General features: G+C 37.2%; 1 protein-coding gene and 1 long non-coding RNA gene across 11 annotated transcripts; one reads left to right on the plus strand and one right to left on the minus strand.

Annotated features, from left to right (window-relative positions):
- Nucleotides 1–26,833, plus strand: LOC122411084 (protein bric-a-brac 2-like). 10 transcript variants are annotated; one of them, XR_006261074.1, is made up of 7 exons: nt 2–567; nt 709–903; nt 1,475–1,672; nt 1,827–2,343; nt 3,727–3,786; nt 22,965–23,641; nt 23,722–25,761. XR_006261074.1 is itself a non-coding variant. In XM_043419617.1 (6 exons), exons 2-6 carry the CDS (start codon nt 718–720, stop codon nt 19,092–19,094), a joined length of 1,395 nt encoding a protein of 464 aa, XP_043275552.1. In that variant the 5' UTR covers nt 1–567; nt 709–717; the 3' UTR covers nt 19,095–21,800. The 10 variants fall into 10 exon arrangements, 9 of the variants coding, with proteins under 9 accessions (XP_043275552.1, XP_043275555.1, XP_043275554.1 ...); XM_043419617.1 differs by lacking the exons at nt 22,965–23,641; nt 23,722–25,761 and adding an exon at nt 18,661–21,800 and having other exon boundaries at nt 1–567; XM_043419620.1 differs by lacking the exons at nt 22,965–23,641; nt 23,722–25,761 and adding an exon at nt 26,001–26,833.
- LOC122411090 (uncharacterized) lies at nt 1,022–6,998 on the minus strand. The gene is made up of 2 exons (XR_006261080.1): nt 6,841–6,998; nt 1,022–1,643 (listed from the first exon to the last, which is right to left on the minus strand). It is a non-coding gene; the product is annotated as an uncharacterized lncRNA (long non-coding RNA).
- Nucleotides 26,834–26,953: the final 120 nt, after the last annotated feature.

Genomic DNA, 26,953 nt, shown 5'->3' on the forward strand with positions numbered 1-26,953 from the left:
CTTGGTCCTTTCTTGCGCATCTTACGCGTTTTCCCGAAGGAAAATGGCTCCCATCTGTCACTCGGTCGTAAAAGTCTAATTCATAAAAAGGAAATCCTCGGCAATAAACCCCCACCAATTGGTAGTCCATTAGCAATAAACAAACGAGGATCGAAGTAATGAGCGTGGAATTACATGATACGCAGTTGCGATTAGTGAACGTTATTAAAAAACGTGATAGGGTGTTTGAGCTTAAAAAGAGGGCGAGAAGGGGGTGGGAGAGTGAGCAAAGCGCAAAGTGAATTCTCGTTGGTGCCATGAAAACTTGTAACGAGTGAAAAATACTGTTTACATTACTGCATAAATCGAATAAACGAATGAGGACCATAATTCTCACGTTACAATTAAAAAAACAAAAAAAAAGGACTATCATTGAAAAGGGTATCGTATTGTTAGGACGCTTGATTTCGAGCTTGCCGAATAAGCGCCGTGTTTGACAATTTCTTCGAGTGGATACGGGGGAGATCGTTTAATCGACCCACCAAACCGCACGCACATTCAACTTTAATTTATCCGAGCCTCCCCAACGTAAGAATTTCAAATAAACGTTCACTTTTATTTTGTTTAAACAATTTAAACATCGAACGATCTTTTTTGAAAAGAAATACTTCAATTGGATTACACATATTTATCATGATTTTTCAAATTCTGTGTATTTTTGATTCTCAGTACAGCAGCATGGGTTCCAGTCAACAGTTCTCCCTCAGATGGAACAATTATCTCAAACACATAACTTGCGCCTTTGACACTTTGCGCACCGACGAAGACCTCGTCGACGTCACTCTCAGCTGTGAGGGAAAACGCATCAGGGCCCACAAAATGTTGCTTTCTGCGTGTAGTACATATTTCCGGGATTTGTTCAAGGTAAAATTTCTAAAAAGAAGTCAGAAGTTTTGCTGCAATGATGGTCAATCAGATATACATGAAATGAAATTCAAAAAAACTCCCTGAAACATTCTATTTCTAATTGTGATCTCAAGTATAACATTTTGCAAAATAAAGTTTATTTCACAAGCAAAAACCATGAGAGATTTCCATTTGTAATTCCATGGTGATGAAAAATTTGTACAATTGACTCTTACATTTTTTCTGAATTTCTAGTTTTTCAATTGTCATCAAAACTATTTCTTGCTCTTATTTTTACAAAAAGGTTCTTAATAGTCAGCTCAATCTCCCGAATAACACGTTCAAAAATGGAAAGGTTTAGTGCCCAAAAAATGTTCTAGACTTTGTGTGAATCCATAACGATGATCGAAATATTATATAATCTATGAACATCCCAAGTACTGGAAAGCCTTAGAAAACTAGGAAAACTATTTTCTATTCTGCATTAGCATGTATCAATTTTCTTGAGGGTATTTTGAACGCTAAAGAGTCAATCATGGGTAAAATTAGACGGAATATAAATGTCTTGACATATTCTTTTCTTTTTCAGGAGAATCCTTGTCAACATCCAGTTATCATATTTCGTAATGTAAAATTTGATGATCTCGCGGCACTCGTTGACTTCATGTACCAGGGAGAAGTCAACGTTGTACAGGAGCAGTTAGCCAGTTTTTTGACAACTGCGGAACTTCTGGCGGTACAAGGGCTGACTGACGGCACTGGAAAAGATAGCGATAGTATAGTTGAGGTACGCATGAGTCACTTTCTTGGAATAAACTGAAAAAAAGCGACAGCAAAAAGGAAGAAAATTATTTGAATACTCAATTTGTTTTAATGAGAAAACAGGAATAATTTCGATCCATAACGACCTTGACTCGATATTCGTTATTTTTCCGAATCAGGATGATGTGGAAATTCCTAATGAACCCGAAGTCCAACTACAAAACGCGGCCGGCAAACCAATGACGAACAGCAAGGGCAATAAATCCCCCTCCTCCCCCTTGCCCTTCCAGTCGGTTGATGTACAATCCGAAGCCACGCCACCCACGAAGCGACGGAAATGCCGTGAGAATCGTAGTCTAAATGCGGACAAATCACAACGTGAAAATAACGCGAATACGACAAAGGACAGCGAAAAAACAACTGATAATCAGGCAAACGCTTCGGGATCCGATCCCGTTGAAATAATACCACTCATGCCAAATTTCAAACTAGAAATGCCCGAGTACATGGAACAAGATGGCAGTAGTTGTAGTTACGAAGAACAAAACGCCGGCGACAGTTCAGTCAACAAATTGGTAGCTGAAGAAACAACCTCGAATACTATTGAACATGAACATAAACCAGACATCAGCCAGACTTTCTATTCGGTTAATCAAACGGATGTACTCGAAGGAAAGCGCGCATCGACGGATATCGGTAAGACAATATTTTTTCTGGCTTTTTTTCTTTTTTAATCCAATTCGCACATATCAAACATATCAACCTTACTATTCTGTTGTAATTTTCAATCCACCTAAGCAGAGATTCCCAAGCCTAAGTGCACTTTGAAGGACCCTTGAAGTACACTTGAAGGATCGATTACGTAAATCGGAGAGAAATAGTTCAGAAGTCAATTTCTATTTTTCGAAAAAAAATGAAATTTTGAGGGAAATAGAAGCTCCTCGTGAAAGCAATAAATGAAGAGAGAGCAACGTCCAACTTAATTTTTCTCAAGCAACTCCTTGATGGAGTTTTCCAGTGTCTTTCATTTGTCGACATCACTTCACATATATTATAAATGAAAAAAAAATGAGATCGTTCGAATGATAGAAATGTAGAGCATTGCCTATGGGGATTCTTCATATTTTTTGAGGAATAATTGATGACAAAATTCGTGGAGTAACGATTTTGTTGTTCATAAAATTGAACATTTTAGCTTTAAGGAATTTGAAATTATTACGAAAAATACACTGTACATCTACTTTCTGGATCCGTGGAATAGTTGTAAAGAAAACAATTTATGGAAATTACACAGGCTATCAGAATCTATGTTTAAGGATTCGATGAATATGATTTCGTCGACTCTTCACAATAACGTCGTGGGTCCAAAAATAATCTGGACGCGGATGTGGGTCGATTTTTCTACGATATTTTTAAATTCTAAACCTCACAATCAAAAGTTTCGATTTTCCATTATCTTTGCATGAACTTGTATAGTTTTCCTGAAACACGTATGTTTTTCAGACCTTTGGTCAGCTCGCTATTGAATAATTGGGAAATTATGAATCAGCTTCACTTTTTAAGTTCTCGTCACCGTTCCGTTCACAAGTTAACTCTCCAACGACGATGATTTTGAAAAAAAAACATACTCGTAAAAAAAAATCTTGGAAAATTTTAGCAAAAAGCGATATGAAGCTAGAATGCTCTCTCTCAAAACTCTATTCATTTTCGTTGAATGCATTGGCGGTTAAGCAGCTTCGAAACTTTTTCGAACTTTTGCCTCGAAAGTTTTCAACAGAAATGTACGCGTGAGAACTTACTGAAATCTGCAAATTCTGAGTGGTCAAGATCCGCATTTTTTGACAAACTTCCCCACTCGTGGACATGGCAATTGAAATAAATCTGCAAAATCTTTTGCTTTCTTTGGTATTATAAAAATTGAATAAAAATTCCATAGGAAAACAATTTCACGCTATCTTGGACGATCGAGTCCACTCGATAATTTTTTCCAAGTGAAGGGGGGACTAAAAAAAGCGAATGGAGTTCAGAAAGTTGTATTGCCATGAAAAATGAATAATGAATGATATTTTTATTTTATAGGACATCTTCTATCGAAGCCAGGCACATCAGGAGAGAGGCTAGGACAGGAAGCAGCACAGGGTGAGTGACGAATGAATATTTTCGAAAAATCCATCCTTGCCAGCTGCAGATTGACGAGCTCTGAGAAGAAATGAGAAAATTTCCACAAACTCGTGTTGTTTTGGTCCAATTATTGAGAAAGCATGCATCGAACGAGTACAGTTCTGCAGATGGCAAACCAAATTTTGTACCCAATAATTGCACGAACATAAACGTGATGGTAAAGGGATGTAAAAACTTTTCTGGGACTTTGAAAGTAAAATGAAAAGCTGAGATTTCGTCTTACGCACTACCGATTTTTCTTTTCCGCTCTGCCGCACTATTTTTCGACTCTACGCAGGAGGAAAGTTTGTGCACGTTGGGTACAGAAACAACGAAAAAAAATAATTTCTCCCTGAAAAAATAAAAGATCGAGGATAACGAAGAAAAAAAACGATTTTCCTCGGATCGTTGAAGGCTCTCGCAGGCTTCGTGATCTCCACAAGCCGACCTTTTGCCGGATAATTTACGGGAAATATGTATTCTCTCTTTATTTTCACTAGAAAAAAGTGACCAAAAACTCATCTTTTGATAAAGTACCTTCTTTTTTGTTTATCTTCATTAATTTTTTTCCAACTTAATCGTATAACAGCGCAGTAGCCCGCGCAGCTTTTGCATTATTCATACACCGCATACGATAAATAACTATCTGCGAGAAATTGGGTGAAAGGTAGCAAATAATAATTATTAACATTTCGAGTTAAATAATTAGTGACGCACAAAAATCTACAAAATTCGGAGCTTCCCCCTCGAGGATTTTATACTTAATTCGAGGATTTTGCGGGCTCGGTTGCAGCAAACGGACAAACGATTGTTTCCGATTGAATCATTTTTCTAAATTAATGGAAAAAATACTCGAATTTTTATTAAACCCACGAAAACTATATTCTCTTTCAACCTTTCTGCATCCCAGCTCTCGAAAACCTCGTTAACGAATTTCATGAATGTGAGAATGTGCTGGATACATCAAGGTGATTCTTTCTTTTGTACAACAACAACAACAACAACAACAACAACAACAACAACAACAACAACAACAACGAATATCAATGAAAAAATCTCTTCTCTTTCCACTGATTGTTGAAGATGCATTTTTTTTAGTGTAAAGCGTGCATGGTGTTATTTTTCTTCTTCTAAATTTTGGATGTCAACGTTGCGGTATACAGAGGCACTCGGGTGTAGGTTGAGCTGTAGTTATTAGTAAGCATTGCCAAGTGCTCTATGTGTGCCGACAATCATCTATGTTCCTTTCGAAACTTTGATAGATTCACGACTACTTTCTTTCTTTGTGTTAAAAACCATTTCTCTATATTTATTTTTTTTGCTTCAAAATATTATTATTTCTTTTGACTAAAAAGACACGAAGGTTAAAGAGCGCGGATATGTGAATATTTTTACACGAAAACTCAAATTTGAGTCTTCGCTTGAAGCTGAAAATGAGGAAAAACATTATTTTACTTGCCACGTGATATTTCGTGGTGGGAAAATTTTGCTACGAAAGTTCATGCCGATCGGATGGTTTCACGACGAATTCTCCTGCATCGAGGATTCGATTTAGGGCTGGTGGCGGTTGATTGTGCGGTGGCGGCCACGGTTTTGTCGTAGCATCGAAATTCTTTTGTTTTGTTTTGTTTTTTTTTTTTTATTTATACATTTTTATTTTCTTCTTTTTTTTCCCCCCTTTTATTTCATGATTTTCCGGCATGGTAAAAAAGCAATCTGTCATACTTTCCAGCCAAACAATTTTTCTCCATCGTGCTACTCTTGTTTGTTTGTTAATCAATTGGAAAAAAAAAAAAAATAAACAAAAACGAAAGAAATCTTCAACGCAGATTATTTGATAATCCGTAGGTAAGTAACGAGTTAAAAATGAAAAGGAGGAACGAAAAGCCAGGGCAATTGACGAAAAAAAAAAAAAAAAAAGCATGAACTCTCTTGTTCTTTACCGATGATGACAAGAAAATGAAACGGAACATTTTAAATGATCGAACGAAAAAGAACGGAGGCGCCTCAGTCAGTATCTATTTGCGGAATGAAACTAAAACTGTAAACCGAATCCACGTTCAGAAATTGCACTGCAAACCATATATTAAGGGTTTAATAGAAGCCATTTTAAGCCCACGTATAATATTCTAAATTACGTAAAATGTAATTTTTTTCTCTCTCGTTTGTTCTTAATGCGAAATCAAAAGAAAAAAAAACACACACACACAGACACACACACGCACACACCAACGGACCGAATTATTATTTCGTCGACGAAAGAGAAACGCTGAAAAACATTCACCGACGAGTTTCGCCGTGGACGCGCACAATGGAAAAAGTTTCGACTCCGGTCTATCGAGGAGAAGACAAAAACAGCACACACGATATTCGCCCGGACACGGAGGAAAGCTAAAGGATTGAGAAACGAAAATTTAAGACACGGGAAATTGATTGAAAATCGAAGAACTGATTGTCCCCGCACCGGATTCAACATTCTTCTCGTCGAACGGAAGAGCCAACACGTCGGAGAACAACGATTATTCTACGTGATAAAAAGCTCGTACGAAGAACAACGAAACAAAGTTCTTTTCTGTTCGGACATGAATACACACCCAGATTGACTATTTATGGAAATTATGAAAATACAAATGGCGGAGAGGGAGTAGAAAAGAAACTTAAATACCGGAAGTGAAAATTGTCAAACATAATAGGCGATCACATTGAACTAGCACCTGGCAATGCTATATCATCGTGGCTATTGGTCGCTCGTTTCATTCTTACATTCTCTTTCGTAAAATTTCATTTAATATTTCATTTTAAAAAATCTTTATATCTAGACTGGCTTACGGCTACGGGGTTGGTGCTGGGAATTGCTCACACACAGATGAAATTTCTATGAAAAAAAAAAATATATAATATAAAAAAATACAAACAAAAGCAAACGAAAAAAAATCGTAAGAGTAAAGAAACAAGTACAACACACAAAAACGTTACTAATGGTTGCCTCGAATTGCATGTGCACATGAGAAAACATTGTAAGATATGACTAACCGAAGATTGTGGACAATTTTCTTCAGGAGGAATAACGTACGTATCTGGTCAGCCCCATAGCCTCAGCAAAGCAAATGGTCATGGAAAAGTATGTGTACACTGCAAGAGGCGAGGAATATTCACGTCACGTGGCAAGCTCAGACAGACACGCTTCAAATGTTGGGCCTGCAATACCTGTTTGTGCCGGTGGCCTTGTTTCGCTGAATTTCACGAGCTACGAGCTATACCTCATATTCCACCTCCATAGCACCAACCTCATCGACCCGTGCCGTATTTTTTATCTCTCAAATGACAACAAGGAAGAACAACGTACAGACGGACAAACGAGAAGACAAGCGAGAATATAATACTCAACTGATACCCACAAATTATAAATTAACAACGCGACTTCGTTTTATGGAAAATCGTTCGAGGCTTTAGGCGCGACCTTTTTAGTTGGCCTGTTTTTAAATTATATCGTACTATCGAGCTCAAAAATGCGCTGTTGAATACTTGTGGGGTCAATGCTCAAAAATACTCAGGCAATATGGATACGTTGGAGTAATTCGAGGGTGCATACTTAACAGGCAGTCTCTTGAGACGACCGTTGCCAATTTTCCGAATGACTCTTCTCGTTTTTTCCTTAATTTCATTGTTTCTCGTGCTCACCAACGTTTTATTGAGATTTCCAAATTTTTTTTTTTTTATCGAATCACCCCATTTTTTGGTTCATACTCTTTGAATCGACACTATCGTTCTCCGTCCATTTTTACTTCGACTCAACTGAAAGCATTTTTATTCGGTATTTAGTACGAAAGGAATTCGAAGGGGGAAAAATTATTCAGGGCATTTCTTCGTCCGGTTAAAAGTTTTGAGTTTCTGTCAAATGTTCATTATTTTTCTATCGATATTAATTACTACGATCTCATTGAACTTGATAATTTAATGGAAATTCATTTTTATCGAACCTTTAGACTGATCGAGACACGACCAAGCTCAGTTCTCCAATTACGAGTACGCTCGCTGCTACGCTTTCAATGTGGAAAATTTACCGGGAAGAATTATGTGTTTTTATTTACATAGCTGTTCCTACGTTAACTAGAACGTTAAATAGAATTTCGAGTTGCAATATTAGAGCGGTAGTGAGAACACTGACGAACGATATCGACGTTCCCGAAATACTCAATTATCACATAAGTTTGTTCTCCTTGCATTAATAAGTCGATTTAAATAAGTACAAATACACTAGGGAGAAAACTCAATCAATTTTTTGTTTGGGTAAGAATTTTTGTTTTCTATCTTGACTCGAGCAATGATCGAAAATTGAAGTATTTGAGCTTTTATCCGGAAGACAATTCAAAGAAAGCACGAAAGAGGGCCGAAGAAAAGTAATTACGAAAATTCTGTTTTCTTTAATAATTACTGGTTTCATCTTTTTGGGTGTCTGAGTCCTTTGAGTCGGAGCTCCGGTGCTCAAAACCTTTTTCAATGTAACAATTGCCGATAGTTTGATTAAAAATACGAAAATTGAAAAATATTTTGTTGAAAAAACCGTTTGAAACAATCCCGAATATTGTTTATAAACTAAATATTTATCTTTGTATCGTGCAAAATCTCTGAACTTGTATTTATACGATTGAAAAATACTTTTGTTCGCCGGCCGATTGATCGAAGATGGAACTTTTCACTGTTTCTTTGCTGAGAGCCCAAAACTTGTGTTACTAATAATTTTTTTTGTCAAAACGAACGAGCGCTAATCACAACGATCAAGTTAAAATCAGATTTGGTTTCAGTCTCGCGTGCCCGTTTGTAGCAAACGTTGTAACAGCAGTTTTCAGTCCTTTTCTCAACCACACGAATCGACGAAACTTTGAAAAAGGCGAAAAATTCGAGATTCTTTCGTTTCTCGGATGGACTAAATCTTTTTTCAAATAATCATCGCTATGAGTGAAGAAAAAAAATGAAGAAAATTGCTCTTTTCTCTTTCGTAATGGTTCAGGGATTTTTGGTTACTTTTTCTTGGAAATTTGGGTCTCAAGTGCTTGGACCTTGGTACACGAGTTTACTCTCAACGATCTCTGTCTCTGTGTTCGTTACACACCGGGCTTTCTCTTCTCTATTTTGTCAATTGAATTATTTATTTTTCATCAAATCTTTTTTTCCCTTTCACTTTTTGTAAATAGAGCTCTCTCATCGACATTAGTTGACGATAAGGAAACGATCAGGAGCGATAATTCGCCTTTTTATTTAGCCTTTTAAATTGCGAAGAATTGATATACACAGAGTTGGTATTTTGTGTTTATTTGTAGAGCGTGGAGAGGATACCGAGGGCGTTGCTTTTACCGGTGCCATCGGAGATTTCAGTACCTCGTTAAGCGATGACTCCGATCAATGCTCCGCCAATACAGAATCATTGTTTCGTTGTACTATTTGTTGGAAGACTTTCAAGCATCGAACCTCCTTAATCCTCCATAAGGATTTGCACACGGGACAAACCAAGTGCCCAATTTGCCAGCGAGTTTTCAATCGTAGCTATGACATGAGAATCCATTTGTCGCGTATACACAAGTGCTCCCTCACCGCCGACGATGAATTGAAATTCGATAAATAATTCTAAGCGAATCGGTGCCCTTCGATCCTCACGAGTTGTACCGTTTGAGAAACCAAACAAAAAAGAAACAAACAAAAACCATTTAAACTTGACAGTTTTCCCATATATTTTGCGACACTCTCGTCGGGGAGATGCGACTTTTAATGCTCAATTTTCATGACGATTATTCGCTACGTGGTCAGACGAAACGGTTCATTTCGTCATTTCTTCACCCTCGACGGATTCACCATGTTTTTGTACCCCCGAATCTATCGATGGAACATTTATTGTGGAGCAAAGCTCAATGAATTCGCTTTATTTAGGATAGATTTTAAGTATCGTACGATCGTACTTAACTACGACTCAAAATCGAATTGTTCAGTATTCACTAAAGTGATTGCGAACGATCATTGTGATTTCAGTGTCGCTGTTATCAGCCGTTTCCTTCGTCCTCTCAATCTACTTCTACCTCGCTCTCTATTAGTTTTTTATTAAACTTTAATGTGTCATCAGCAGGAATTTCCTGAATAAAAAATCATTGTTTCACTCGACAAAGCCAGTGTGGAAACGAGAATCAATTACTCTGCTCTATAATCGTACTTTTGTCTCCCTCTGCCCCCGGCTAAAGCACTCGTCACGATTCCACCGATCTCAGCTTTTCGTTCCCGCCCCGATTTTCAGTAAATTAACTCTACAATTTGAGTTATGCGAACCGAGTCGATGGAGAACGAAATAAATGATGAAACGGGCGAGGAAAGTTTAAAGTCTGACATTTTTATTTGAGAGCTCGAGGAGCGACGCTTCGTGTGGAAAAAAATAAAGAAAAAGTCGGAGCAAGCCCCGCCGCGCTACCGTGTACGCGAATATGCCGGTTTTCTGAGGTTTTTAATAAAAAATATTCGGATTTGGGTGCGACGATTTTTTTCAATTTTTCTCTTTCCGTTGGGTTTTTTTTGCAAGCACAGCGATCAATAGTTCGAGAGAAAGTAGCTCGGCGAGAAGCTCGCGATGTACAATTTTTAATTGTTCAAAATGCACGAGCGATGGAGAAACGTAAATTCACATTTTGCTCCCATCGGCCATGGGCACGAACGCGCTTAATATTTGGATAAATTATTGGCCGAACGTCGAGTAAATCTTGGCAATCTCCGCGTTGGGATTCCATGGCATTAGAAAATTGTGAATTTTTTAAAATCCAGTCAAAATCTCAAATTCGTTGCTTGAAAAAAATGTCTGGTTTTTTGTCATGCCTCGATGAGACAAAAAATTGGAAGAACGAGCACCAGGTCAATTCCGTCTCTGAATGAGAAAAATCTTTGGATTGTGTGTGCAGAACCGAGTAGCGATACGAGTGTCGGGGACCCGCTACTGATAGCTTCCGGTGTTCAGGTCAAACGAAGCAGGTTGCGGAGGCTTCACGACGAGCAAGGTCGTTGGGTCTGCGATGTTTGCGGAAGAGCTTACACTCGTAGCGATTCGCTAGTTCATCATCGCAGTATTCACAGAGGCGAGACTACCTGCCCGATATGCAACCGAATTTTCAGTCGCATGTACGACATGAGGAGACATTTATTGCGCAAACATTGAAATTCCCTTTGGAATTGTCGTTGAACATTTTTTTTAACGATTCTCACAACACTTCGAGTGACACTGAGATTACAAATTTGTTGGCCGGAACGAACTTCGTGTATTTCGGGGAAGAATATTCTGGTCGAGGGGGGCAACGAGTATTTTTTTCATAGGAAGTCAAAATTCGTGAAAACTGCAAAAGTCGGTGGGCGAAGCGAGCGAAGTGCGGTGCAATCGAGCAAATTAATGTACCAAAATTCCGTCGGAGTTAAAATTTCCTGGGAATAGTTTGGACAAATTTATAGTTTGTGTGAGAAAATGTGTTTCATTGCCGACCGAAACTGCAGATGCGGGGGTGGGGATCAAATGTTGGAATGACTAAAATTTCGAACAGCTAAAATCTCGGGTTTGTAAACTTTCAACGATAATATGGAGACAGATAGATTCGACTAGAGCTTTCAATGCCGAAAATAAATAAAGCAGAAACTGTAAGGTTCGAAGCACGTTTACATCGAAAATAGAATGTAACAATCGCCCATAGGACGATGACTAAAATATCGATTTTTCGAAAATTCGACTATCACTCTTTCCATTCATAAATTACTACGGTCAGCGAGACTGTGAAAATTCACAATTTTGAAAATATAATAACGAAAGACCAAATATTACTGAGGTTTAAATACTGAAACACCAAAAAGTCGAACATTCAAAATAGCGAAACGTTAGAAAGTCGATCGATCAAAATAAAAAAATGCAGTGGCGCTCCAAATACACGCGTCCCACTCACTCACTTACTCAGACCGGTGATCTCTAATTTGAAACATCGCCAATTTGACTTTCGCCTTTTCGAGCTATCGCTATTCCGCATATCTAAGTTTTATAGGCTCGAAAAATTCTCTTTCGATTTTTTGCTGCTCTATATTCTGGTCCGTCTGTAAAACAATTACTCTCCATTTTGAATTCGAAAATATGAACTTTTGACATTCGGACGGTCTGTTAAAATTGCATTCGAAATGAAAACGAATTCGAAGGAGGAATTTTTGATTAAACACGCAATCTGCTGAATAGTCGATCGGGAATAAGAATTTCGAATTACTTATTTTCCTCCAAAGTGATATCACAACTTAAAAAATTTCGAAATATCGACCGTTCTGCAATTCAGTTATTCGACATATTGAACTCCACCCCGGATAGCGTTCGACGTTCCCACGTCATGAGCGACCACGAAATATTTCAGAGTAACTCATCCACGATGATTGGGAAAAGGGAAGAATTCCGGACGACGAAAAGCCAGTTTTTTCGTCCGGATATTCGCCTCCGAGTTGACAAAAATCTCGAAAAAAATGAGTTTTGTTTGCACTTGTTTGTTTCATTTCCTGACGTTACACATTTTTTCACATCCGATGATTCAAGTATCGAATAAAAACCGTCCTTCGATCCCAGGGCATCGACAAGTTTTCGGATTTTTTCATTCTCGTTTTCCAAGTACTGCGCGCGTCACGAAGCGTTAAAACGGCGCGATCGTCTACGACACTTGGTGAAAGACTGTTCCGAGCGCGCCCCGAGCGATCGGTGCTTGAAGAGGAAAAATAAAGAATAATTTTGCAACAAAGGCCTTAAATATTTTCAATTTTAACCGCCGAGAAAAAAAACCCTCTTTTCTCTGGTTTGAGGCTTCCTTCGGGCTGGTTTTTGGGTTCACTCACTAAAATACTTACAAATAAAACGTAGTTTATCTCACGCGCGGAAAAACATTGGGAAATAGTCCCTTCCGTTATTTCCAAGCATCGATATAACTGTAAATATTTATTTATATATTTGAAAAAACTTAACGATAATCAATGAAATATTAAGCCCTTAAAAGAAATAATAAATCGACAAGAATGACGATGAGCCTCTCTGTGTGTGTGTGTGTGTGTGTGTGTGTGCGCGCGCGCGCGCGTGTGTGAATGGGACAAAACACTTTGGATTGTGTGCGCAGAATCGAATAACGATACGTCTCTGCCGGATCAGCGACCGTTTACGAGCCAAGATCAGACGAGGTCAAAACCGGTGAAGATTCAAAATGTGAGGAATCAATGGGTGTGCGATGTTTGTGGGAGAAGCTACAGTCGCCGCGACTCCCTTACTCATCATCGCAGTATACACAAGGGACAAACGAGATGCCCCATTTGTCAACGAGTTTTCAGTCGTATTTACGACATGAGATTGCACTTACTTCGTACGCACAATTATCATTGAATTATACGCTTCACGGGCCTTTATTCATTAAAACAAAACGATATTTACTGTCCATAAAGATTTTCGTTTATTTATATTCTTTTCATATCCCCCCGCCCCCTCGAGTCTCTGTGCTCAACGACAATTCACTATGCAATACGTTGAGCTCATTTTTACGGACGAATGTGTGTCGTGTGCCTCTTTTTTTTTTTAATGGAATGCAATTTTTTTTATTCACTTTTGACAAATTCGCGTTGGAATCGTTTTTTCGAGAGGCCGCGCGATTCCACGGGTTTCAAAATGTTTCGAAATCATTCGCGATGTGAACGGCGGTGAAAAAATCATCGTGATTTTTTGGCTACTCTAAGAATCGAAGATCTCGTTAGTTCGTAAATTTATTCGAGTCTGTAACTTCGTGAAAATTGAGAATATTTTTAGTATAAATTCCTGAATAGCTTGTTTTCGAGTGGAAAAATGCGTTGATCATTTTTTATTCGAAAATACAATCCGGAAATTTGTGTAAAAATGCCAAAATAAACTTTCTGTTTCCAATGGAGTTTTAAATTTCGTTGATTTCCTTGAGATCAAAGGAATCCCCAAAGAGTCCAAACGTGTCAATCTCGGAGTTATCGAATTTTCATTAAATCGATCGTTTTGTTTTCGTCAAACGAATTCGATTTTTTTTTCAAATTCATTATTTTATCTCGCAAACGATTATTTAAAAAAAATTTCGTCAAATTCGTCCTGATTTTCATGGAATATGAAAGTTTTGTCGAATCCGGATCAAGTCGAACGTCGAAGCAGCACGAGTTTCTCCTCGTTTCGTTATCCCGAAATGATGACGATAAACGTGAAACAGGCTTATCGATCGTAATGTTTTTTTTTTTTTTTTTTTTTTCATTTTTTTTTATTTTTTTATCGAGCACCGAAAAATATCCTCGGAACCAAAAAACAATTGATAAAAAATAAACGCAAACTCGCATTCGGTCTGAAAATAAATTAACGAAAAGAAGAAAAAAGATTGCATCACTCCCCCGAAATTCGAGGACGAAGTGAAGAAAGCAGTTGCGGAGAAAAGTTCCCTTGATCTATCCGTACTATGGCATCAATAAAGAAGCAAAAGAGAATTTAAAAAAAAAAAAAAAAAACAAACAAACAAACAAACAAAAACAAAAAAGAAACACATCATTTGGCTGCATTGTCGAATTGGAGTGAGAGAGAAAGAGGACTCTACTGTTCTGTGGTTGAAGGCTTAGTTGGGGATGGTTTTTGGGGCTACTCACAATAATAGTTGATACGAATTTAACATAGACGTAAACTTGTTGTATGGCGAGAAAAAAAGAAAGAGGTTCGTCGTTAGATCAATAGAAACCTGTTATTTTCTCTGTTAATCGTGGACTGTTCGTGCAAAAACTTATGCGACAAGAAATATGCGTAAATATTTGTACGAGTAGAATACGACTGGAGAAATAAAAGGAAGGAAAAAAGAACAAATCAAATCAATGATTTTACAACACTTGTATATCTAAAATTAGAGAAATAAAAAATTAAAATTAAAATAAATAAAAAATGAAGAAGAATAATGAGCTCTTGTGTGTGAATGGGAAAACACTTTGGATTGTGTGCGCAGAACCAAATTACGATACGACTGTTGGGGATCCACTACTGATTACAACCAAAGTTGAGGCCAGGCGAAGGTCGCGGACGATTCACGATGAGAGCGGTCGTTGGGTATGTGATGTTTGTGGAAAAACCTACAATCGCGGCGACTCCCTTGCTCATCATCGCAGTATACACAGAGGCGACACGATCTGCCCGATATGTCAAGCGGTCTTCACTCGCAAGTACACAATGCGATGTCACATGGTAAATGTGCATGGAGTCAAGTAATGGAAGAACTGCGAGATCTTCTTGTCCAAAAAAAAGCTAAAAAAAAAAACAAAAAACAAATACAGAAAAGCCCCAACCTAGTACATTGCCATGGAATTGATCGATAATAAAGCGTTAATATATACCTATATATATTGATATCAAAGAACACTAAAAATCATGAACAAAAAGCAAAAAATATCGTTACAAACGCGACACATGTTCTACATCAAGCAAATGGGCTGCTTTCTAGAATTCTCCAAGGACGTACGAAATCATTTCAAGTATGATTCGTGCACGAAAAAAAAAGAAAAACAGACAAACATTTCCTTAATAAAAATATCAACACAAAAAACGAAGTCGAGAGAAAAAATTAGTCGAGCGATCCAATTCGTACTGACTCGACGGTACAAACGAATTAGTTCATATATATATATATATATATACATATGTATGAATGTATATGTATATATATCGAAAAAATTGTACGATAATTCAATTTAGGAGGTCAATTGTAATCGCGCAAATATCGTACACCTTTTTATCCGGAGAATAATCGGTTGAAATAGTCCTCGAGCTTGGAAATGGCGACATACGTGGTGCCGATAGCTTCGTTGCCTGGCAACAGGCCCGTCAAGTTTGGCAGAACAGTCCCGAGCGCCGCGCGCGGGGGATTTTGTGGCAAACTTCACGCGCATGTCGCTAAACAGGAACAAAGCCCGAGAACAGTAGTGGCGGCGATACCTCGTGGATTTCTGACTTCGAGGGGTATTCGACGGATTACTTTATTCGCCCGAATTTCAATAGAAAGGCGTTTGTATTCAACGTTAGGTTTGGAAGGATTTTATTATATTTTCGAGTTGATTTTTACTTCAGTAATCCCGAGAACTTTGACATTTGTGTACTGCACTCTCATGGGTTACGAGCCGTTGAGTATTTATTCGTTTGTTACCTAGCGACAGCGGGAAAATATTAGATTCGTCCTGCTGCTGCTGGTGCCACGCGATGTTGAATATCGGAAGCTTATATTCGTCGGAATTCGGGTGAAACAAATGATCGTGATTATTGACAGTTTTTTTAAAATGTTAATATTATTTTATATCGAAAGTGAAAACCGGTCGGAGAATCAACTGTACTTACGAAATAATTCAATTCGGGGGACTCGGTTTGCTGCCAATTTTGTACTTTTCTCGAGAAAACGAAAAACCGATACGTTTTTTATCGTAGGCTTTTATTACCATGTTTATTTTTTATTTCTCTTCCAAACGTCAGTATTGTCTCGAAGACATTTCGAGTCGCTCCTCTCAAGTTCCCGAAAATATTTTTTTCAATTCCTAACTCGAAGGATTAATCATCGTTTTTAAACTTATGCAAGGACATCGAACGTATTTTTTTTTATATATATCTTTACACGGTTCTGTGTGGCTGCGCAAGAGTGCGATTGCGTGTGTGAGAGCGAGTGAAAATCATTATGTTTTCTTTGTTTTCACGTGGGAATTCGTTGAACCCGGTTATTTCTTCATTCTCATTCGTACTCGATTTTTAGATATTTATTTCATTTTAGTTCTCTCTTTTGCCGCTCTACTTGTCTCCCTCTTTTTCACACTCCTCCCTCCCTCATTGTCGCGATGCATTTTTTTAAAAATGGAGTCTTATTTTTACATTTTTCTCTTACAAAACGTTACGAACTTTTGAAATAATAGTGAAAAATAAAATACGTCGTATACGAGAAGGATTTTAAGAGCGGACGGGCGTCGAATTAATTGGAAAAAAAAACCGTTATACACAACTCGTGACACGATCAAACTCTTCATTATTTTCATCGAAAGGGTGTCATTAAAGTTCGTTAGCTTATGATGTACATACATATAAATATGCATGGACATCCATTCATACGTAGGTTAATAATTAAGGGTATGGATCAGTCGCTAAAATTCGTCGTAGTGGAAAAGATAAGCAGCAAAATGGCGGAGGCATGAGCGCGAGAGAAGCGGATTCGCGCTACTGATGCTTAGCCTTAAGGAAGCTTGTCAAGTTCCGTGACGAATGCCTCGTATTGTAACATACGACGTAATACTATTGTAATTGTGAATAAACGAACAAAAAAATATGCTTCTAGAAAGAATATACGGATGTTTAATTATTTCGTTACGAATCGTTGTCCCTGGATTTTGAGGTTATACGAATGAACCAAGCTCAACGAATATCACGAGGTCGGGAGGAGCTTACGGAATAGTATGTCGAACACACAGAGAAACAAAAAAACCCCGAATCCAATATCACCCTCTGAATAAACAACGACAGGAAATTTTAAGTATTGTTTTTGCAGTTGACTTGCTCATACTATTATCAAGGGCTACATGATTGTCGGTTCACTGTAAACGCGCGACGTTGATATTAGATTGAACGAACGAATCAATTTGACAAAACACACATTATGAGTGCCAGAACGTTATTTTAGTGATGAGATGAGAGCGAAATTACGTATTTTTAACGCTTGTGATGTTTTTGTTTTGTTTTTTGTTTTTTTTTTTTTTTTCACATTTTTATTTCATCTTTTTCGAACACTTGTTTTTCTTATAGTTGTTTTATTGATTAATTCGTTGATGCAAAGGACGAAAACAAAAGTACATAATCGATTACCAGTTTGCAGTTTGCATGAACACTAATTATATAATATCGTATGAGTGTAAAGAGTGAATAAACATTTTCAGGATTTTCCAACGAAAATATCGTCGATCCGGATGAAAAATAATTCTTATCTTTTAACTCGTTGTTTTTTTTTTTTTTTTTTATGATGATTTTTTGCCCGGATCGACGACCTTGTTGGACGATACAAAAATGTGGTTTTTTTCTTGTTTTGTTTTTTTATTTCGTACACGATTATGCATATTTTTTTAATCAAACGCCAGCCAAAATCCTGCTCAATACTTTTGTGTAGCATGATCGCAATTATTATAAAGTTGAAAAAAAAAAAAAATTAAAACAAAAAAAAACAGAAATAAATACCGAGTGAGCGTGTGTGTCGTCGTAATTTTGTTTCCCTATTTGTTTCGTATTTTTATATTCTCTATCTCTTCACTCTTGTCTCTATGAATCTCTTAGACTCTCGATGTTGTTTGAAGTCATTGTTACGCTGTCTTTACAATAAATTGCCTTGAAAATAAACTTGGTAAAAAAAAAAAAAAAAAAAAAAAGTAAAAATTTAAGTGTGCGATGTAAGAGTGACGCGGAGCGAGTGATTGTTTCAACACGTAAAAATCTACCTTTGTTGTGTCTCTCCGAAAACAGGAGAATTACGAATTTTAGGTCGCTGCAGTGTCAGAAGAAAGGGGGACGCGTTTGTAACCAAAAGAAGTGAGCAGACGATTCGGTAGAAAAAGATCGAGGGAGAGAGGGGGGAAAGAGTGAAAAGTGCTCTTGAAAAATTCCTCGAAAAACCTCCCTCCCTCTCTCTCGCCTTTCTTCCATTTTCGCATATATCAATTGAGGAAAGAAAAAAGTATCGTACAGACAAGGCAAAAAGAAAAAAGGAATGAAAAAAAAAAACCCCCAAAAAATGAAAAATCTGCATGATTGTTTATTTGATTTAGATTCACGTACATTGGTCATCGAACAACCGTCGCATGCGTGCAAACTCTGCGGTAAATCATTTTGGAATCGGGACTCAATGTATAAACACATGAACATGCATAAGGGAACGACACAGTGTCCCGTATGCCACAAAGTACTCAGCCGTACGACGCACATGAAGCGTCATTTAAAGAATCGTCACGGCTGGTTGGGATTCGGAAGTTTAACGTCAGATAACGTTCGTAATCCATCCCAATTAATGAGCAATGTGACAGGGGCGACACCAACGACAACAACGACGAGCGGTGCAACCACGACACTCGCTCAACAGCCCCAACAGACCAACACAAACAATACTACTTCGTCGAGCGTCGATCCGAGCGCACCAACGTTTACAACGATACGGATTAGAGAAAGCAGCGTCGAGAGAATCACCTCTAGTCCTATTCCTTAATGTGAATAATCAGCCAAAGATAACAACACGATTTTAACCATTCAAACGACTACAACCAAACAAAACGTCTAAGAAAACTAATGCTAAAAGATATACGCGCCGTATTATGTCTTGCCTGAATTTTTTTATCAGTCAAACCGAATACGAATGCGTTTTAATCAATATCTATGATTTATAGAAAAGTCATGAAAAGAAAGGGAAAAAAACGCAACCAACTTGTCGCACTAGTCATTCGTACGCATATGTATATAAGTACCAAATTATGACTATATTTAATTCTATATGAATGTGTGTGCGTGTGCGTGAACGTGTGTTTGAGCGTGTGTATATATTAATAAATAGGGGTTATGTGTACCGTTCGAGCCGGCGCACACTAGGCCGGGTCGCATCGTATTTTTCGAATCGCTTTTTAACGGCCGGCACGCACTGGGCCGGGCTCGGCCGCATGTCGCACTTTTTCAATTACTTTCATGCATTTTTAATGTAATACACTGGCAAAAGAGGCGTTTTTTTTTTAATTTTCTTTCGGTTCAACTTTTCGGTGGCACAAGGAAAATAAACAGTTTTTAATCTCAGTAATATATTTTGGATATAGCTCGCTTATTACGAAAAGTTAAGAGCGCGGGATTTCGTTCCCAGTGCGACGTGACGCGATGCGGCCCGGCCCGCCTCTAGTGGCCGCCCTCCGCATTTTCAAGTGCTTCGCTATACGGCCCGCTCCGCCGTTAGTGTGCGCGAGCCTTTACACAAAAAGGAAGAAAATGCCACACACACATCACGAGAATTTGCCACACTTCGCATGCAACATACTTTTTTTGGGTTACGTTACAACTATTTTTTGTTTATCTTGCCCTTTTGACGTCAACCAAAGACCACGCGATCGATAAAGAGCGATATCGTTTTTCTAGTCACCTAATTTCTCGGTACTTAAACGTAGTCTAAGGAGGAATGTGCATTTTTCACACGAAAATATATTGAATTTGTTTTATTTTATTTTATTTTTTTTTCATTTCGTTTATGAACGTCGATAATCGATTACGACTTGGATTACTAGATTTTCAATGATGGAGGAATATTCGCACTAGTCGTGGAAACTGCCAAACGCGATTGACGACTGTTCAATCGTCTGGAGAGCCCTAGTAGCAATTTTTGATTTTTTCGATTCGTGTTTTAGTCATGTTTAAAAATAAAACAAAAAATAAATAGACTGTGACCTTTGATTCGAATGTTTTTGAATCGATCGAACTCGGAGAGTCCGGATAGGAGGGTCGGGGAGCGATGCACATGAGTTTGTAGGTTATAAACACATGAAATATAAACGGTCGAGAAAGGACTCGATCAACCTTGCCAAATTTTGAGCAAACTAATAATAATGAAGGGCGTTCTTATTTTCGAATGAGAACCCTTCACGGTTATGGTATTTTGACATTTACTCAAGATGATAATAAAGTATAATTCTTACGAGTTCACCAACTTGCCAAAAAATGAGTTTTTTGTTTGTTATAATTTCATCCACCGATGACGAAATATTGTTTTTTCTCTGCGAGAGGAGGTTAGAAAAAGGACAGGAGGAGAGCGTAACCAAGTTTTTTTTGTTCTTCGGGTGTCGCGAATGATTTTTTTCTTTTGTTTTCAAGTTATCGCCATTTCTTTGTTGCCATTGATTATTATTATTTTCATTTGTTTATTATTTTTACGAATATATGGAGTTCGAGGGGAAAAGTGTAGAGGGAGAAGAGCGTTGCTCTGAGTCTAATATCACGTGCAATTTTGCTTTAAGAAAAACACCGTGGCAATAGACAGACCACTTGAATTATCGTTCCGTGTCTCAGTCGTAGCCATATAAATTCATTATTATTCGTTTGACGTGTGTAAAACCCCGAAAATAATGATAAAAGGAGGAAAAAACACATAAAAAAAAGAAAAATAACCACCAAAGTTTAGCTTGTATTTCGAGTTTAAGATATATTTGTTTGGTGTATATTTCATTTGGTATCGTGAATTATATCGAAAGAAAAAGAAATGAGGCAAACGTAGTCCGGAGAGAGAACTACGAAAAATACAATTCACTGCGTTTTACCAGCTCTACCATAATATATAAATAGATATATTATATATACATGCATAAATATATATTTCTTATGGACCGAGAGATTTGTTTCTGGACGTCATTTATTCAGGATTATTTTTTTTTTTTTATACGAAGTTCCCTACCGATTGATCGTTTTATACGGGTTTAAAAACGTACAAAGAAATATGTAACTGCATATATATTTCGTGACGCGTACAGTAACCCTCGGTAGATCAAAAACTCAATGTTATTTTGTTATAAAAACGAAGAAAAAGGAAATAAAAACTCGACTACAACCAAACGAATGTGCACATTCCTCAATAAAAAAATGAAAGAATGAAAGAAAAAATAAAACAAAAGCGAAAAAAAGTAAAATACGAAATAAGTACAAGATTGCCAATTTATTAGTTTAAACAGCGTCGATACGATCGATAAATTATGTTTCTTTAGTTAATTATTTATGAAAAACAGCCACAACAAAATCGGAAAAGTGAAATAAACGAACGGAGATGATTACATCTATTTAAGGTATTAAGTAACCCTATGTTCGGCTTATATAGCAGGCAAATAATGTAAGTGAACATCTGTGTGAATAAAGTTTAAAAATTTAAATTAATCGACGCAGCAAACAACAATTGAGAATTAACACAATTTTATCCTTCCCTCATTGGCGTCGAACGAAATCTTCGCGTTCGCACTCGAAAACACGAATTGGTCACACTTCCCCGTTCGACCTTGTTGCGCTTTGAAGTTTCAGCTGTTGCGTGAGCAGCGCGCTCTCGCGGCCTCTTATTATATTGTCGGAGAAAATAAACTTCCGAACGTACTCTCCATACGTACCGGTCTTTTGAACGCTAAGGTGATGGTAGACTTTAAGACTTACTCGTTATAACTTTCTAACCTGAAAATTTGACAATTATACCGTAGGAATATACGATTGACAATCCTTTGTGTCTGTGTGTGTATATATATATGTGTATATAAATATTCATATATATGTACATTCTGCCATTTTTTATGTCGATCCGCATGTTTTCGTGAGCACTGTTAATCGGCACATCGCTCGCTGCACGATCATAAAGATACGAGAGCAAGATTACGATATCCTCGGACGCGCCGAAAAACACAATTTATTCGATCGGACGTGAACAACGACGACGACGCTTATGCGGCGGGTGAAGGAAACAAATTTTGTCGGTGTTCCGCGAGTTCGTTGCACGAAGTAGTCGTTTTTTTTTTTCTTTTCGAACAAAACAATATACTTTTCAATTATTCGAAGATGAAAAACGAAATTCGAAACGAGGCCGCTAGGGATATCGTAATTTTCCGGATAGCCGAATACTCCGGGCGAGGATTTTTCAATGATTTTTCGAAAGTTAAAGAAAATAATAGTCAAGTGAAGCGAGAGAGATTTTTTAAATCAGTAAATTATGTGAGGAATGGTGAATCGAAGAAAAAAAAGCACAAAAAGTTGAATCCTCGAGAGACTGAAAGAACGATAATTGCACGATTAAATAAAAAACCATATTTATAAATGTATTTCGACATAAAAATGTGCCAATATCAGTCGGATCGTTCACTCACCGTGTCAGTGTTAACAGAGGCAAAAAATCTTTTGAAAATCCCATAACATTTGTTTGATTAGAAAATTTTTAGAAGTCACGAGATTGAAAAAAAAAGTTTCTTGAAATTTCAATTGTTTTTTTTTTCTTCTTTCGTTTACTTTCGTTCCTTCATTTGGTTCTATTTATTTTTGTAATGAGGAATCGGGGTCACACGAGGCTGTTGATGTGTTGCAGGGGGGGTGGGACGAAAACGGAAGCATGTTGGCGATACAACTGGTCAGGTGGTGATGCAGGGTCCAGGGCGTTTTTCGTGCAGTATCTGCGGAAGTGTTTACAAGCACCTAGCTTCGCTGACCCAGCACCTCGAAGTGCATCGCAACCAGACAACCTGCATCCTCTGTCACACCACGCTCAGTCGTAGAACCGACCTCCGTCGTCATATGCGATTAAAACATAACATGCAATGGCAAAAGACGATCCAGAGGCACCGAACTCCCAAAAAAGAACTGAATTCTTAAAGCGCGCGCGCGAGAGAGAAAGAGAGAGAGAGAGAGACCTTCTGAGAAAGCTTCGTCAACATACGTTCGGACAATGTGAGATGAAGGAGAAAGAAAGAGAAACTGAGTGAGAGAGAGAGAGAGAGAGAGAGAGAGAGAGAGAGAGAGAGAGAGAGAGAGAGAGAGAGAGAGAGAGAGAGAGAGAGAGAGAGAGAACGAAAACAAAGCGAAACGTACAAGCGCGTAAGACGAGAAGTTGAGAGAAATTGGAAAGTCGAAAAGAGGGTCCGAGAACGTTCGCAAATGCCCTTCAACTGACTTAACGCTCCTCACAAAATTACACGTAAATAAAACGCTTTGAAAACATAAACGATGCGAAAGATTAACAAATAATACGAAAGAAACACGAAAAAGGTACTTAATATCGCACGCGCTAACGTGAATTACTGTTTTACAAAAAAAACACAATTTTAAGACCGAAGGATTCATTTCAGACCACAAGTAAAAGCAACGAGACGAAACATCATTCGATTTTGACAAAAAGACAAAACATCAAATTTCCAGTGAGCTCCAGCATATTTTTATGAGATTACTTATGTATATGAGCATACGGTCGTAATATTGAGAGATCATCGTGAATATTCTTCATATATAGACATTTTTCCCTTTTTTCGTCTTTCCGTTTTATTGTAAGACCACTATTAATTCTCATGCCTATATATAGTAATCGATGTATATCATGTACTTTATAGTTAGGTCGAATGAAATCCACGAACATGCGAAATGATGATACGTAAAAAATATTTAGAAACGTAACAGAGAAGACAAATAAAAATGAAAAAAAAAAAGAGAGAAAAAAAATACTAAATAGTCGAATGAAAAGTAGCTGCACATATTCTAGTCATGGGGTCCTACAGTATTTTGCAATATATTGACACACGCGGATGTCGTTGTACGACGATGTTTCATGATATTAAATTCGTTACTGTCGGTATTGCAAAATATCATATATAATCATGTAAGAATGACGATTCTTGTATACATACGTTTATTATGAATATGCGACTGTACATACACGAAAGATAACCAAAAAGAAAACGATACAAATAACAGCAGGAATTAAACGCAGAATCTCTTAGTCCGTCCATGCAGTGCAAACAAAATGGAAAAAAATGATATAAAACTCTTGACAGGAATGACATTTATCTCCATAATTGCACTTACCTTCTGCGCTCATCGCGATGTTAGTTTCTGAAATTTTCATAAGTATGTAACCTTTGTCGAAAGTTCATGGAATCACGATGTGTTTTCTTACTTTTTTGTATTAATTACCTCTCTCGTGTACATGTTAATAATGTTTTTTTTTTGTTTACAGTTCATTCTTTAGCGCACTAATTGCATCAATGTTATGAAATAGGTCATACGGCGTTAGAATTTTGCCTAAAATTTGTACACGATTTTGTTGGAGTAAGATCAAAAGTTTGGTTAGGTTACGCGACATATTCTTTCTTCTGCGACCGTCTCCGGTTAGTATATTTTTGCTTAATTAACAGAAAATCATCGTTTTTTGTCTCGGTGTAAATCAAACGCAGCGAAAGATTGTCGAAACGATATTTGTGTAATTCGAGCGACAGCTGACCCAATACAATTATATATATGTACGCGGGATTGTAGTTGTTATAACGAGTATGTAAAGAAGTTAAATTTTGCGGCTGCAAATCGAACGTAGTATAACCCTGTTAGAAGTAAAAAATTAATAAGAACACGAAAGAAGCTGCAACTTTTTCAAACTTTGTTTGTTCGATCGGTAAAAGACAACAACATAATCGTTGCAAGTGTATATTGCTGGTCAAAATTTTACTTTATATGCAAATGGATGATCGATCGTTATTCGCGTAGTGTTGAAGAAAGGTAGAGCGGCGCTCGGTTAGTGGCGCTTTCTCGAAGCTTTGTATTCGTTTATCCGACCGGTTCTGCCACCATGAAAAAACAGTTTTGTTATTACACAAGGCGATCGCAAACTTCAAATCCCGAGAAATTTGCAAGATAGAATTTCATTTAAAAATGGCAGCGTCTATCGAATATTAGGAGCTTATTGTTTAACCAGTGCATGTACTTTTTTCAGTACGAATACAATGTTTCTCACCAACGACTGCAAAAGCGGCTCTACCTTTATTTCACGCACAGCATCGAATACGAGTACAAATTCCTATTTTCAGACCACAAATAATAACAAACAAATACAAGGAAAATGTTACGATTTTATAAAGCGTAATTCTTTTACGATAAAAAATGCATTTCTTCAGTAAGAGAAATGCGGATCAGAGTTGTTTAAGGCAAAAATGTATTTTAGAACATAGCTATCCTATATATCATGGAATATACATACACATATAAATACATATAGATATATATATGTGTGTGTGTCAGATGAGAAAACTCAAGTACAACATATAGAAGAAAAAGGACGAAAAAAAAGCCGTGCTTTGCTTTGTTTCAGCAGTGTCAATAAAATACTATCGATGTGGTAACAACTATCGTTTACTTCTTTTGTTTTTGAACGACAAATTCTATTTTAATGAATTTTCATATTTCCAACTGTTACAAAATGTATGGTCGCAGCAATGGCATTCGGTTTACGGTTTAAGTCTCCGATACTCAATAAATATATTCTGTTACTATGTGAACTAAAGGAAAAATGAAAAAAAAAAAAAAAACTACAGAATTATGAAAAACATGCTCCCTCGTACAAATCAAGACATAACATTTGTAGACTCTGCAAATCTGCGTCAGAACATGGAGCTGTCAAAAGTTGAGCGTCTCAAGAATGAACTTCCAGACTCAATGTACCAGCCGTTCGGGGGATACCGTCCTCCGAGTTTATGCTGCAGACTGTGCGGAGTTACTTTTACTACTCAACATGCTCTTCTGAGACATATCGCTTCGAAACATGAATCAACACCAGGTGATGCTGCCTATTGCGAAATTTGCCTACGATCCTTCAAAACTAAATGGAGTTTGGCTACGCACAACAGCAGATATCATAGGTCGTGAATGAAATCTGTTTATTGAATTTTAGATATTTAGACGTCCTTTTCAACGTATTTTTACAGCTTCTTATTACACTATTTTTTTTTGTTAAGAATATTGAGTTGAAATCACGTTGTAGTGGTTAATTTCTTTTTTTTACTTGACGAATCGATAAATACTTTTTAATGGGAATTTGAGGAAAAAGTTTTCCATTCGGGTCTTGTCAGACCTGATAATTGACAATTGTTCATTTTTTTGCCTCATGTAAGATATTTATTTTCAACAGAATTTTTTTTATATGTATTTATCAGAACATTTATTGTTCAGCACACGTTACTCGAAAGTTACCGTTTCTTTGATAGGCTTGGGGGCAAAAGGCCAAATTTCAGGGAATTTGGACACTAGAGAAGCAATTATTGATAAGAAATTTCATACGACCAACGATATTTGTAATGAGTGAAATACAGAAATACTCAACCAGGCATAACTTAGATTTAAATAATTTTATGCTGAAAATACGATTGAACGGTTGTTTAGAAAATTGAAAAAAAAAATATCTAAATAAACCTAGACAGAGAAACTTTGTGATCAAGGTATGTAAATGTTGGTAAGTTAGTAATCGAGTTAAAAGTTTTTTAAGGAGGTTGAAGCGTATCTCATGTTAAAACTATTTTCCAACTTTGCACATTAAAATTT

Source organism: Venturia canescens, chromosome 5 (assembly GCF_019457755.1).
Source record: "Venturia canescens isolate UGA chromosome 5, ASM1945775v1, whole genome shotgun sequence".
Lineage (NCBI taxonomy): Eukaryota > Metazoa > Arthropoda > Insecta > Hymenoptera > Ichneumonidae > Venturia > Venturia canescens.